We start from the raw sequence: 13,772 nt of genomic DNA, 5'->3' as shown, positions 1-13,772 counted from the left end.
CCAGTGCTGTGTCTACCTGCCCCGAGCTGTACTTGGTTGCACACTTCACATCACCTTGTAAGTATACTGACCCTCCGTTCCTGCAGCAAATTCCCCGCGCACCGCAGATCTACACCCGCCTTCCTCAACCAAAGCAAAACCCCAAGTAAACCGACGGCTTTCCTTCTTCCTTCTCTACTACTGCGTACTGGTCTGCGCTCATTTGCACACCTGTCGTCGCCGTCTGCACCTCTTCAGGCGTAACTAATACAGTGCAGTTCCTCCAACTCTCAACCAACAACCATGGGCGAAGCTACCGTCAACGGCGACGTGCCGCACTCGGCATTCCTCTCGGTAAGTGACCGCAATGGACTTTTTGCTTACCGGCACGAACATTGCTAACTCTTGTTCCATCCAGCACATACAATCATACCCTCTTGTCTCAGACTCGATCAAGACCATCCAAGAGAACCCCTACGGTGTCAAATCGATCGAACTGACTAGTGCTGGCTACACGAAATTTGTCAAGCCTACGCTGCCCTACTTCGAGACACCGGCATCCTACGCGAAGCCCTATGTCGCCAAGGCCGATGAACTTGGTGACAAGTTCCTCACCAAAATTGACGAGCAAGTCCCAATTGTCAAGGCCGAGACCAAGGATATTCAAGACAAAGTTCTGAGCTACATCCATTGGCCCCTCGAGACGGCGAATACCACCAAGGATTGGGCTCTGGATACCTACAAAGATGAATACAAAAAGTGCGGAGGAGAAGGCTATGTGGCAGGCGGCAAGGCGGTCATCACCACCTCCCTCATTCTGAGCTCTGATGTCCTCAAATGGATCAGCTCGTTCCTCCAGGCCAAGAAGGAGCAGGCCAAGGTAGTCGTCAATGAAAAAACCAGCAAATGAGGGTATCGCTGCCGACGCCATCCCCTCTCCCTTTTACAGCGCCTCGATTGCGGGAAGAGTAAGCTCACAAAGTCATGTACAAATCAACCGCACCAGCATTTGATACCCTGAGAGCTACGAGTACACCGACCGAACCCCGGTCGCCCTTGTGGCAGAATCCAAGTCCCAGAGAATGTTAGCCAGCAGCGCCACGACAATCCAGCAACCGCATGAAACTCACATGAGCAAGCGATAATCAGACGCTGTTTCCTTTGTCTTGAGCGTCCGCTGTGGTGGATCTCCTTTGCTCCTATCTGAATTTACCTTTGATAGAATTTTGTTGTCTGCGCTCCTGAAAATGCATAGAATTGGTAGTTTCCGTTGAATGAGATCAGGTTACCTCAATTTCACGCTCATTGTGGTGGCGATCGGCAGCGCAATGTTTTGTTGAGCGCGGCTGTTGGCTGTTGTAAGATTTGGTCTTTGGGCAAAAATGCATGTGAAAATGTCTGGGTTTCCGTCTTATCGTTATCAGAAATTTTCACATGCGATGATGTCGTCGGTGGAGACAGAGCCACCAGAGCTATTAACTGCGCATCTGCGCCCCCTCCGAGGCAACTCAACAATTCAAAACGGAAGATGCCAGTTTTGCAACGTGGACGACGCAAAATAGTGAGACATATTATATCGAACGAAATCCATGGAGCTCTCGGGCTCGTCTCTGCCAGCGAGTACCTGCTGATTCCCACGGGACATACCAATCGTACTCGCGTCCCGTGGACAAGACAGGACTCGCCCCCGGATATGGACTCCGCGAGTCTCCGCGACTGGCTCAGCTTACATAGGGTTTAGAGCCCGTGGCTACAAGTGCGAGTAGGTGCCTGCATGTGCCTTGTACAGAGGTATTCAGTACTCAGTAGCTTGTAATACCTAGACCAAAGTATCCCTTGAGCTTACCTTCCTTGCCTGCCTATCACAGTCCGGGGGCACGCGCACTTCTAGGTATTCTCCTCGACCCTCCTCACTTGAAGCTTCGGTCGCCGCCTGATCGTCAACTGTCCCCACGATAGATGAAATGACGGACTTCCATCGCATGATAATCTACTCTTACAGTGCTGTTAAGCTTCCCAGAGACTCCGGACGGCCACATGTCTGTACCTACCTAGACTTGTGTGACTCATCTCCGCCCAGCAGGTCAACATCAAGGCATAACTACAAAACCCTTATACATATTCCTACGCAGCGCGGTGCCGTGCAAGTGCAATATAATACACAAAGATCGAGGTAGTGTAGAGACTGTGGGTTGGTCTCCCCAGACAAAACAGGCACACGGGTCATTTTGCCTTGCATCTCCTTGCATTTCCGCCCCGTCTCTTCTCGTCTCGTCTTGTCTGGTCTGGTCTGGTCTGGTCCCGCCGCACCGGATTGAACCTTATCCCGCCTTTCAGCAAAAGTACAAGGGTAACGATTTCCCCGGGTCGCAGTCAAGACATGCATGTCCTACGTTTACTTGTACAAAATACCTAAGATGTATGAATCATTGGCATTAAAAGAGAAGAGCCTTTGCACATGACTTGCTGGAATTGATGTTCATGGCCATAGGAAAATAGATCAATGTCGGTATCTGTGTACTAGGCTGGGTTTCCTCGCCTATCTAGGTAATGAATGACCTCCTGGGTATTTTGGCAGCTACTTTTCTTAGCCATTCTTGGGATGGGGCTTGTTTGGAGATGGTAATATCGCTCGACTCACTGCTTGTGGACTTGTAGTATCTTGCAGTCATGTCTTTCGAAATTGATCCTTACAACCTCTACATCTACGACTCTGCATTCTCGGATTGAGCATGCGCCCTGAGCTCTGGAAATGTTCTACTGGACTTGCGTTCCTTGTACAGGTCTTTAGCCTACCCACAATCGATACCATGTCGGAATGTACTCGCGCTCAGTGCGCACATCATTCCGAAGGGTCTGGTCCCGACTGAGCGTCAGAGACAAGTTAGTCGAATAGGGTGCCAATCGATATTGTACGCCGACCCATACAGTGGTTGTGTCCAACTTGACCGCCGAGAATATGTCGACACCAGAGTCTTGACATGAAACGATTTTCCCTCCTGGTGTGTGAGACATCTAAATTCCTCAGCTGTAAATGCCTAATCAGGATCAGAAAGCCCCCTTGTGTGCTTGCTGATAAGCTGCCTAGGGGAGCTGTGGCTGCTCAGAAATGGGGGCGCCTGACGGAGAGATCAGGTGTGGAGGAGCGTGGGATCGAATCCGTCCGGAGAAAAGCGCCAGCCCAAGGGAGTGCAGTCGCAGGTCTCATATAATATCGGGTGGTTGAGCACTATGAATGTGTTAGCTTGCTGGGCGTACATCGCGGACATACTCGTTCTCGCTCGTGTTAAGGTGATGTACTCGTACTCGTACACCAGCCCAACTGGTCGTAGTGCGGAAGATCATTTTTCCAAGCCGCCAGCTTCAGCCATCCGCAGGTTTTCCCCATGTTCATCTCCTTCAATGCTCCACTTCCAGTCTCTTTTTCCACAATTCCTACCACGACCAGATTCACGCCTTGGCCTGCCAAACATGCTGTCCACATGGCCGCAAGACCAGCAGAAGCGGCCACTACCCTGGACCGAGTATGGCTGGAGTTCTCCTCGCTTTGTGCCACCAACCGTTGACGTCGGACCACTCGTTCTTCGTCAGGCGTACGACCCTCGCTAGGGTGCAGAGATAAGGTCGTGCAAGGGTCAAGAGATGATCAAAAACGGGGTAACATCAGGTAAGCCTCAGCCAGATAATGCTCTTTACCTGTCGAGTGATACCGCTGTTCACGCTTTGTCCTTCTGGTTATGATAGCCTGTAACATCACAGACGACATTCTTGTTACCACTCGCTTTGGACAGTCCTTTGAAGAAACGAGGAATAAACAACCCATGAACCGCCCCTAGCAAGACGTTTTCCAGAAGACGGGCTATCATATCGCTTGCCCGTGCCTTATCGTGCTCCCTCCAGTCCATGCTTCGCAAAAGGCCCTAGTTCAGTACCGATTACAGTTTGGTCAAGCTTCTCGAAGCCGGTTCATCCTGTCCAAGCAAACGGGATTTGGGTCTTATCAAGAACCTGGAAGATCTCCGTGTGGATCCTGCCTTCGGTCTCCTCCATCCAACGAGCAACGACTACCCTCTCCCGCATCGAGGTCCCGTGCATGATGTCGCCTACGACTATCGCCACGTTGCGCCGCCCTGGTCGCGTATATCTTTCTTTCTGCCCGCTCTCTGGAATGTAGTCACCTTGTGGTCGGCTTCCAAGTTACTGGCAACATGTCGAAATACGTGACAGAAGCGAAAAAGTACATACCCTCTGGGGCGACGGTCAAGGCGAGGGCGACTACTCTCAGTGCCTGGGAGCTTCCGAAGCAAGGTAATTCGGTCCCCCCGGTGGGACGAAGGCGCGGATATATGCTGACCCAAACCCGCAGAATCCGCTCTTGCACCCAAGGATGTGTGGTAAGTCGACGTTGTATAGAGGAGCGGACACTAACAGGCTAACACACTATCCAAGGACCAATGCGGATATGGATCCAGTCCCTCCAAGGTACCAGACATGGACTTTGTGGACGTGGATGGCATACTGGGCAACAGACACGATCAACCTGGGTACCTGGGAAACGGCCTCTTCTGTGCTCGCCGTGGGTCTGAATTGGCGCGACGCAATCCCCATCATGGTTGTCGGTACCAGCTGTGTGGCTATCCCCATGGTCCTCAATGGTGCTATCGGAGCCAAATTGCATATCCCCTTCTCGGTCATTGTCAGATCCAGCTTCGGATATTACTTTGCCTACTTCTGCATCGTCTCTCGGTCCATCTTGGCCATGTTCTGGCTTGGGATCCAAGGCGCCAACGGTGCACAGTGCATTACCCTCATGTTGACCGCCATCTGGCCGTCGTACGGGCACATTAAGAACCATCTCCCCAGCGATGCCGGCATCACAACGCAGGGGATGATTAGCTATTTTCTCTTCTGGATAATTCAGCTCCCGCTATTGCTGATCCCTCCGACGAAGCTGCGCTGGCTTTTCATCATCAAGCTCGTCGCCGCGCCAATCACTGCATTGGCCACTCTCGGCTGGATTGTGCACAAGGCAGGAGGTAGTGGTGCCATCTTCTCCCTCCCCGAAACAGTTCATGGCAGTCAGCGCGCCTGGCTGTGGTTGTCGTGCATGTCGTCGGTCACAGGTTCTTGGGCCACGTTGGCCTGCAACATCCCCGACTTCAGTCGCTATGCCAGGAGCTCCCGTGGCCAGTACATTCAGCTCCCTTTCCTTCCAGCCATATTTACAGTTTGCGGTGTGATGGGCATTGTCACCACCTCTGCCTCCAAGGTCCTTTATGGGGAGTTTCTGTGGAACCCGTTGGACATTATCGCCCACTGGCTGGATAACCCAGGTGGCCGTGCCGCTGCCTTTTTTGCCGCGCTCTCGTGGTATATTGCCCAAGTCGGCACCAACATCACCGCGAACAGCATGTAAGTGTGAATGTGTCCTGTCCTCGAACTAGTGGGCTGACTGGTGATAGTTCGGCCGCGAATGACCTGACGGTTCTCTGTCCCAAATACATCAACATCAAGCGTGGTTGTGTTATCGCAGCTCTTGTTGGTGGCTGGGTCATTGTCCCGTGGAAGATTCTCAGCTCTGCAACGACCTTTTTGGCCTTCATGGGTGGCTATGCCGTGTTCCTTGCACCCATGGCTGGTATCATCGCCTCTGACTATTGGATTGTCAAGCGACAACACATTGATGTGCCTGCTCTGTACGATCCTCGTGGGCGGTACCGGTACAACATATATGGCATCAATTGGCGAGCGATGCTGGCCTTTCTCCTCGCCATTGGGCCTTGCATGCCTGGCCTGGCGTGGAGCATCAACAACAAGTCGAGAATCACGGCGGGAGCGCAACACCTGTATTCTTTCGATTGGCTCTATGGCTTTGTGACCAGCATCTTTGTCTACTCGGTGACGAGTCACTTTTGGAAGCCGACGGAGCAGATCGTGGCACACACTGTCTACGGCATCCCTCAAGACCCTGATGAGGAAGAGGCGTACGAAGAAGCGTATGACGAGAAGGTTCTCCGGAAGGACAGTCTCGTGGGCAACCCAAAGAGCTTTGCCAATGTAGGAGGGATCGACGACATGGGCAGTGCCCTCCACTTTCGACGGTCTCTTGACGAGACTGCCAGGGAGAGTCTGGAGGTGATACGAGCGAGTAGGGCGAGTCAGGGTGGTCAAGGGCCACACCAGCCAGGGACTGTCCCCGCTCATCTGAAGGGTGTTGACCCGGAGGTGTTGAAGCAAACGGTTTAAAGGTTCTTAGGTTCGATTAGATTAGCATGACATGCTAGACCTTCTCATCGCCATGTGTGGTGTGCATGGATGGGATTGAGATAAAATGTTGTATCTAGATAGATTTTGTAGAGGGGGTTACCACAAACTAGAATCTGAGTTGCTGGTCTTTGTATAGATGATGTGAAAAGAGTCTGGTCTGATGGTGTGGTAGATTCAAAGTCATTGAACCTTTTGGTAAACCAGGTTTCTCTCTCTCTCTCTCTCTCTCTCTCTCTCTCTCTGTGTGTGTGTGTGTGTGTTCTCTAGGTATACGATACTACATACATCTCCTCCCCCCAATTCCCCCCTCTCTGACACACACGTTCTTTCTTTTCTCCTTCCTTTCTCCTCCTCCCACCACCCCTCCCCTTCTTTTCCCACTCCGCGCTTATTCCCCTCGCCTCGCCTCGTCGCCTCACCCTTCCTCTCCTGGCCTTTTCTCCTTCCTTCTCGACCCCCAGGGAATTTAGTGTTTAGACGTCGACATCACAAACAATAAAATGCCGCTCGACCACCCCGCCCGCGATGATCTTGCCGTGCTTGGGATCCACGGCCGCGCCCGTCAGCACGGTGATCAGCGACCCGTCGTCCCAGTAGAGCAGCTCGGGCTCGTAGTCGCGGGCCTTGACGAGGCGGAGGATGGCGGCCTCGCCCTTGAGGGTCGTGTCGAGGAGGTGTTCGCCGCTCAGGCGGTGGATCAGGGAGGGGACGTCGGGGAAGACTTTTTTTTTTTCGACAAACACAGAGTTAGTAACGCTTTTTGAGAGGGGGGGGGGATGTGTGCCGGTGTGCACATATGTAGAGAGTGAGGTGGCAAGGAGTACGTACTGCAAACGGCAATATCTTCTGTCCCCGGTATCAGCGACAGGTTATCCGCGCCCGCACCGAGTTGCTATATTCACGCGCATCATCAGTCCCGTTCTCAAAAAAAAAAAAAAAAAAAAAAAAAAATTCAGACAGAAAAAGGAATAACTAGGTCAAAAAAAGAACGTACAACTTTCTTGCGCACACTCAACACCTTGGTCTCCGGATCGACGTCGTAGACGGTCGTCGTCGCCTCGACCACGTCATTGATCAGGAGCGTCTTGCCGTCGTCAACCAGCAGCGCGCCGTTGGCGCTCGGGTGCGCGTTCGGCGGCGACACGGTGCGGCAGTCAATGTCCGACGACGACGAGGCGTTGCAGTAGACGACGTCGGTGGCCCATTTCCAGGGCCCCCAGTGGTCTTCGTGGCTGCGGAGGATGGTCGCCAGGGGCCCGCCGCCGTAGAAGTAGTGGTCGTTGGTGATGAAGAAGGAGCTGTTTTTGTTGGAACAAGGAGGAGGGGCGGAGATGGTTAGTCAAATAACTCAACAAAGACTATCTCGGGAAGCTGCGTTACCTCAAACTCGTCGCCGCGACGGCGTTGGGCGTCTTGATGGCCGGGTGGCGAAACTCGCGCTCGTACGTCAGCACGTCGGTCCCGAGCGTGTGGGAGAAGAGCACAATGGCTTCGCCTTTGCGGTCGTGGTTGACGGCGAAGATGTAGATCTGTTGGTTTTTTGCAGTCAGCGATTGACGATTGAGATTTAGACAGAGGGAATATATATCCCGTTACAACTGGGTTCGTCCGGATGGTGACTATTAGTCCAAGGACTTGCAAGCAAGGGTGTATCGAGGATCGAGGACCGCGTAAGAGACACGAATGAATGGTTTTTACCTTTGATTTATCGTCCTTTGGCAGGTAGAGATCAATGCCGTGCAAGATCAGATCGTGCGATGAGTCGAGACCCTCAATCTTCATCTTGGTCGCCTTGTCTGTCTGTGGATTCTTGTCAGTCTCCTGGGCCCTCTATCAAAGAAGCTTTGAACCCTCCGCCGCCTGGATGGTCAAGGAAGATGGGTTTTTGTTTGGTGATTGACATTACGCACCTTGATGTCGTATTTCACAAAGTACTCGTGGTAGGTGGCCGCGCTCTCGGTGTCGTGGCGGTTCATGGGCGGATAAAACGCCTCTCGCGTCTCGGGATAGCCGCATGCTGGAGTTGAAAGAATAAAGTGTATAGGTCAGATTGGAGATTCCACGGAGGTTTTGAAGCATCAGGAAAGTGAAGGGCTCGGAACCTGGGAAAACGAACCTAGGAATGCCGTCGCCGAGTCATGATGGATTCGCACGTCCTCGCACGCTTGTCCAACTGTTGTTGTTTGGCGGACATGGTCAGCACACGTACATACACGTCCGTAAATACCAAATACGCAACAGTAGTAGGACGGGGGGGAGAGTTCGGTGTCAGGTGGGAGGATAGACGGGATCTCACGAACGAGAATTCGTCCGGCACTTGTCATTGTTCACTGGCCCGTGATGCAGCCACGTCGTATGGATCTTTGCGTCCGTCGCCCGTCCACCGTACAGATTCAGCACCGGATATGGGTACGCGTAGAAGATGCCTGACAGCGCCACCAGCAGGGACAGCGGGCCAACCCAGACCCAGTTGTTTACGGCCATGAGTGGTGGTCCGAATAGACGGCAAACCGAGAAACGTTGACGTGTTATGTGAACCAGGAAGCGAAGTAGTCAGACAGACAGTCGGTGGAGAGTCTCGCTATAAGTGTAATGCGGCTGCTGGGATTGATGCTGCTGCTACTGTTCCTAGGATTGATGTCCTGTGTGCCTGTCTGTACTAGGTAGGTAGGTTGTGGTTGCTTAACCGAGTACTGTCCTCAGTATGGTGCTGTGGGTGGAGAGAAGAGGGGCAAAACCTCGGCTATGGGATGTTTTGAATCTTGACAGTAGCTTCACTGATTCATTCGTATATTAAGTTCAGTGGAGGGACGGAGGAAAAGGAAAAATCGGAGGAAGAGTACATGGGAAGCGGAATTTCCCCGTGGGTTCCTCCCCATTATTCATTGGTGGCCTCTTGATCTTGGACCATATCACTAGGCAATTGACAGCCTTATATCAGTAGGAGGGCGGACGACTTGAAAGGACAGCGTCGTGGCTATGTCCACGCCCTCAACTTCTTCCATAGACTCCCCCCAAGCTTGTCGACCAGACTTGCTCGTCTTTGCTCACGGACGTGCGGTGACGACGCTCCCGCTCCCTGCTCAGACACGTTTCTAGCCCGTCCGCCAGAGTGTGATGCCGAGACACCACCGCTCCATTGTCCCGAGACGGACAGAGCACAGCACATGGGCTGGGCCCGGGGGTGAAAGTGCTCGGGACCAAACATCAGCACCCGGGCTTTGCGGTTGCTCCATCCCTGGCCCTGGTGCTCCGTGGCGTGGTAGATGCAGTAGACCCTCCCATCTCCGTACGGCGAGGCGATGAAGCTTGCGTGCCCAGGTCCAAACGGCCCGCCCTTATCCCCGTCACTGATGAGGAGCGGTGTTGGCCGTTTCCTCCACGACGACTCCTTCAGCGGGTCCGCGCCATCGACCAGTTCGAGCACCGCCAGCCGGTAGTCGCTGGTCCAGCTCCCGTTGGCGCTGTAGATGATCCCTTCAAAGCCCGGGATGCTGACGAACGTGGGGCCTTCGTTGACGCCGTGCGTTCCTCCATCCGCCCTCTCCCACGGCAGTTCTGCTCGAGAAATGCATGTGAGCGTCTCGGCCCGCGCGAGCTCGGGATTCTCCAGCTCGATCAAGAACAGATCCTGCTGCCGGTCCGAGTAGTCGCCCAGCGGCCACCCAGAATAGCAGCAGTACAGCTTCCCCGTGCGCGGCAGGTAGAAGACGGTCGCATCGATGTTCCAGTGGTCGGGCAGGCCCTTCATCTGGCCGAGAAACTCCCACGCCCCGGCCTCCATGGGGTCCTGGCTTCGGCTGCGCAGCAACAGCGTCCTGTGGGAAGGGTTTCCGACCTCGGGATGCGCGCCGCAGAAGTAAATGTACCATTTCCCCTCCAGGTAGTGTAGCTCGGGGGCCCAGATGTCCACCACCCACGGCGTCGCCGGCGGCGGTTTCCACGCGATGATCTTCTTGCAGTTCCTAAAGTTCTCCATGCTGTGCGACATCCATATCTCGACACGGTCCCCGCAGGTAAAAGTCAGGTAGAAGCGGTTGTGCGCGGCCACCATCCACGGATCAGGCGTGTCCGTGTCTGCGATGATTTGGTTCGACATGTTTTCGCCACCCTCGTCCTGAGGGAGGTGGGATTTAGCTGTCGAGTTTTGACCCGGAACAATCTGTAAGATATCATGGCATCGTTTGCTGTCACGGGTTGGGGAAAGAATAGAGGGATAATCGTCATCGACGTAACCGACCCTCATCGAATCACGTCCCACATCGTCTTGTGTTCCACAAGCTTTTTATCGGGCAGCACAGATTACAACCTCGTTTACTCGTTACTGGCATCGCCCAGCTTGTCTGTAACTCAAATAATGTCAGTCGCTCTCGTTACATCATGAGCTGTCGGGCGGATTCAGAAGAGAGCGTGTTATCAACCCCAAGCACCCTGACTTCCAGTATAGTCCTCTCTACAAACCGCGAAACTACCCCTTGGACAGCAAGAGGATGATAGTAAGAAGAGATTGTGAAGATTATATTGTGTCTATAAACTCATTGCAGATCGTCGGGTATCATGGTCATCAGCTCATGGTCACGTAACTCGTCAAAACATCATTCCTCCTCCTCCACTGCGCCGATGTCCTTGCCAAATAAACCAATGGCTGGAGTGTACGCCGGTGTCGTAGATGCCAGCAGTTGGCTCCTTCGAGCCGCTGGCGTCGCGGGAACCAGGGATGCCTCTCTTACTGCCTCCTCCCTCCTCGACCTGGTGGACGCCTGCCTCCACGCCTGGAGGAACCCAAGAGCCCGTTTCTTCTCATTACGATGGAACAACACATCGGCGTCCTCCTCCAGCCGTTTTGTTCTAAACGCCGCATTCCTCCAATTTCTCAGCATTTGAACTGCATAGCTGGCCGTCCTTGTGGAGCGGTATTCATCTGCCTTCCTCTGATTCTCAAGGATTTGGCGGGTTGGCACAAGCCAATTCGACCCGAAGATTTCGAGGCGCTCAATGAGGTTCTTGCGGAACAGACCATCGGCTCGGACATTGGCTTCCTGGATTTGCTCGGTCTTGTTGTACATGATGATGATCGCGCCATGGGCAGTGCGCCTTGCATTTTCCACATCTTTGCGAGCCCGGAATTCCTGAGCTGTCACATTCATCTGACGCATCTGGGTGGCCTTCTCCCTCCAAACATTCAGTGCGGTCCGAGCGATGTTCATCTTGACTTTTCGTCTCATGATTTTGTATGATTCCGAGTATTTCATTTCCTTGCTCTTCTTGGTCGCGGCGCGCCATTTGTGAAAGTAAGTAAAGCTCAAAATATGCTTGCGAGCCTCTATAGCTTTTTTCTCTTCGATTCGGAGTCGAGCCTTTTCCCGCCACTTCTGAAGCGTATGTTTGCTTGCAAAATAGTCTGCTGCGGCTTCTGCCCGTCGTTCATTTAGTCGAATGTGGTCAAGATGCACCAACCATGTCTGAAGCATTTTGCGGCTTAAGTTCCCTTCATACACAAGAACAGCCTGAGTTTCTGCTTGTCGGATCTGGCTTCTCTTGGCCACCATCTTCATCAACGCATTTTCAAGTGCTTGTCGGTCACGGACGTCAGCAGCTGCAACTTCCATCTCTCGGAGGTTCGCAGTCCTCTCTTGCCACTTCCCCAGCGTTTTACGGAGGACTCTCTCATCCCTGATCTTAACAAAGAGCATTTCACGAGTAGACAATGTCCAATTCTTGAGCGAAGATGCGGCATCCCGTCGCATACGAAACCCATCCGCAACATTGTCCAGTTGACGAATTTCGGCGACTGTGTTGCGCCAATGCGACAAAACCTTTCTTGCGAGGTTGCGCAGGTACAGACTGTCTGCCACTGCATTCATAGCCGGGTCTTCATATTCCAGGTATGCAGCTCTTTGCAATTGCAGCTTGTGGCGCCACTGTTCAAGCGCTTGCGATGCCAATTTTCGGTTGTCAAGTGCGACAGCTTGTTGCCAGAGGGGGTCATTTTCATTGATCGAATCGATCGAGTCAGGCGTGGCAGGTCGCACTGGCATAGAAATATGACTGCCGACTCGGCTGTTCCGCCCTTCCTCGTAGTCGGTCGCCGCATCCGTGGATGTTCCATCGGTCGTCAACACTATGTTCGCCTCTTGTAAAACATCGAGGAACTTTTCGTTGAGAGGAATGTCAGGATCGGTCTCGAGGAGGTCAAGGAGCCACTGCAAGCACGCGTCATCGTACTGCGTCGATACATGGTCTTCTGGGAATATGGCATTGTATTCGCGTTGTAACGCAGACGGAGTGAAGCTGATGGCGGCTTCTTGGAGACGGAAGAGAACACGATGTAAACGGTCAATGTCTTCTGGAGAGAACAGCCTCACATCACTGGCGAAATGCGCCAATTTTTCCGGCGTCATGATAGCATCCAGAAAGCACCATTGTTGCAACTAACGATACTTGTTGGAAGCGACAAACGTACTCCGTATTGCGCATTGAACTCATTGAAGAGACATGAGGACCGCGTCTGATGGCGTGTGGCCTTGGCAGGGGACGCGACAGCACGTGATAGTTTGGGCTACTTGTCCGGAATAGGAAGCTGTTAAAACAGCATCTTCAACGGCCCCTTTTCCCCTTCAGCCCTTCGATGTTCTCGCATCCGATGATAATTCCTTATCGTGCATACCACAGATTCGGACCACTTGCAGCTAGGGTCTTACGGATCAGACTGCTTCTCAAGTCTTCTCAAGAGGGACTGGCTCCAGTCATTCTGCAAGAACCCCAAAATGACCAAAATATTACTCGTATGTTACTCAACGGCTGACAGATCGCGTAAACTCCGCCTCGTCTGGCTGACAACCTTCAGATGTTACTACACTAAGTTCAGTCTTCTCCAGTTAGCCAACGCGAATTCTGGGGAAGTCGGCACAGCGCCGCTGTATACCGTTTACCAGCCTTTTCCTCCTTGAGTACTTTGCTCCGAGCTCTTGGGCGGCAAGGATGACGAGGCAAACCATCACCGTCGACATCCAATCGCTACGGCGTGTTGACTAATAGCGCGTCGACGAGACCCAACCGAACCAGCCTCGTCGATCTTACCCCTGGCTCCGATGTTGACTCGAGGTCAAACAGGTCGAATTGTGCCATTCCCCGTATCTCAGGCATTGCACCTTGAGTTTGCGTAACCGAAAACGGCAATTACCCTCCTGAAAGTGCGTCCCGTCGACATGCCAATTAAAAACTGCTTTGAGCTGCCCTGCTCGAAATGAAACCGTTCAACAGCCTTCCGGTGGAGTGATTCTAGTCTTCTTCATCGAGCTGCGGTCGTCTTGTCTGAAATGATCGGCGTGAAGGACGAGAAAGGGAAAAGGTGTCTTGAATCATAAAGGTCCATGAGAAAGCCGAGTCTCGCTTGTGTGAGGTCTTGCATATGGCCGCCGTGGCGCTTATGGTGAGCTTCATGGCACGCAGGATTAAATACAGACGGTAAGGGTCCTTATCTTGTTGCCAGCGCTCCGTCTCTCGATCGCAGCCAGCCCTCCATG

The 13,772-nt window shown here is 53.0% G+C and overlaps 5 protein-coding genes across 5 annotated transcripts; 2 read left to right on the top strand and 3 right to left on the bottom strand.

Moving 5' to 3' along the window:
• Positions 1-282: 282 nt before the first annotated feature.
• Positions 283-889, top strand: Z517_03451 (uncharacterized protein; the record flags this gene model as incomplete). Its single annotated transcript, XM_013432556.1, has 2 exons — positions 283-333; positions 398-889. The coding sequence occupies 2 exons, from the start codon at positions 283-285 to the stop codon at positions 887-889; spliced, it is 543 nt and encodes a 180-aa protein (XP_013288010.1).
• A 3,552-nt stretch (positions 890-4,441) lies between these two features.
• Positions 4,442-6,225, top strand: Z517_03450 (uncharacterized protein; the record flags this gene model as incomplete). Its single annotated transcript, XM_013432555.1, has 2 exons — positions 4,442-5,391; positions 5,442-6,225. 2 exons carry the CDS (start codon positions 4,442-4,444, stop codon positions 6,223-6,225), a joined length of 1,734 nt encoding a protein of 577 aa, XP_013288009.1.
• Positions 6,226-6,719: 494 nt separating this feature from the next.
• Z517_03449 (uncharacterized protein) lies at positions 6,720-8,730 on the bottom strand (the record flags this gene model as incomplete). The annotated part of the gene is made up of 8 exons (XM_013432554.1): positions 6,720-6,967; positions 7,075-7,138; positions 7,241-7,544; positions 7,627-7,775; positions 7,945-8,046; positions 8,157-8,263; positions 8,363-8,419; positions 8,547-8,730. 8 exons carry the CDS (start codon positions 8,728-8,730, stop codon positions 6,720-6,722), a joined length of 1,215 nt encoding a protein of 404 aa, XP_013288008.1.
• A 493-nt stretch (positions 8,731-9,223) lies between these two features.
• Z517_03448 (uncharacterized protein) lies at positions 9,224-10,345 on the bottom strand (the record flags this gene model as incomplete). Its single annotated transcript, XM_013432553.1, has 1 exon — positions 9,224-10,345. One exon carries the CDS (start codon positions 10,343-10,345, stop codon positions 9,224-9,226), a length of 1,122 nt encoding a protein of 373 aa, XP_013288007.1.
• A 496-nt stretch (positions 10,346-10,841) lies between these two features.
• Z517_03447 (uncharacterized protein) lies at positions 10,842-12,647 on the bottom strand (the record flags this gene model as incomplete). The annotated part of the gene is made up of 1 exon (XM_013432552.1): positions 10,842-12,647. The coding sequence occupies one exon, from the start codon at positions 12,645-12,647 to the stop codon at positions 10,842-10,844; it is 1,806 nt and encodes a 601-aa protein (XP_013288006.1).
• Between the last annotated feature and the right edge of the window lie 1,125 nt (positions 12,648-13,772).

Source organism: Fonsecaea pedrosoi, assembly GCF_000835455.1.
Source record: "Fonsecaea pedrosoi CBS 271.37 unplaced genomic scaffold supercont1.2, whole genome shotgun sequence".
NCBI lineage: Eukaryota > Fungi > Ascomycota > Eurotiomycetes > Chaetothyriales > Herpotrichiellaceae > Fonsecaea > Fonsecaea pedrosoi.
The sequence above is the reverse complement of the archived record's forward strand: the minus strand, read 5'-3'. Positions and strand labels throughout refer to the sequence as shown.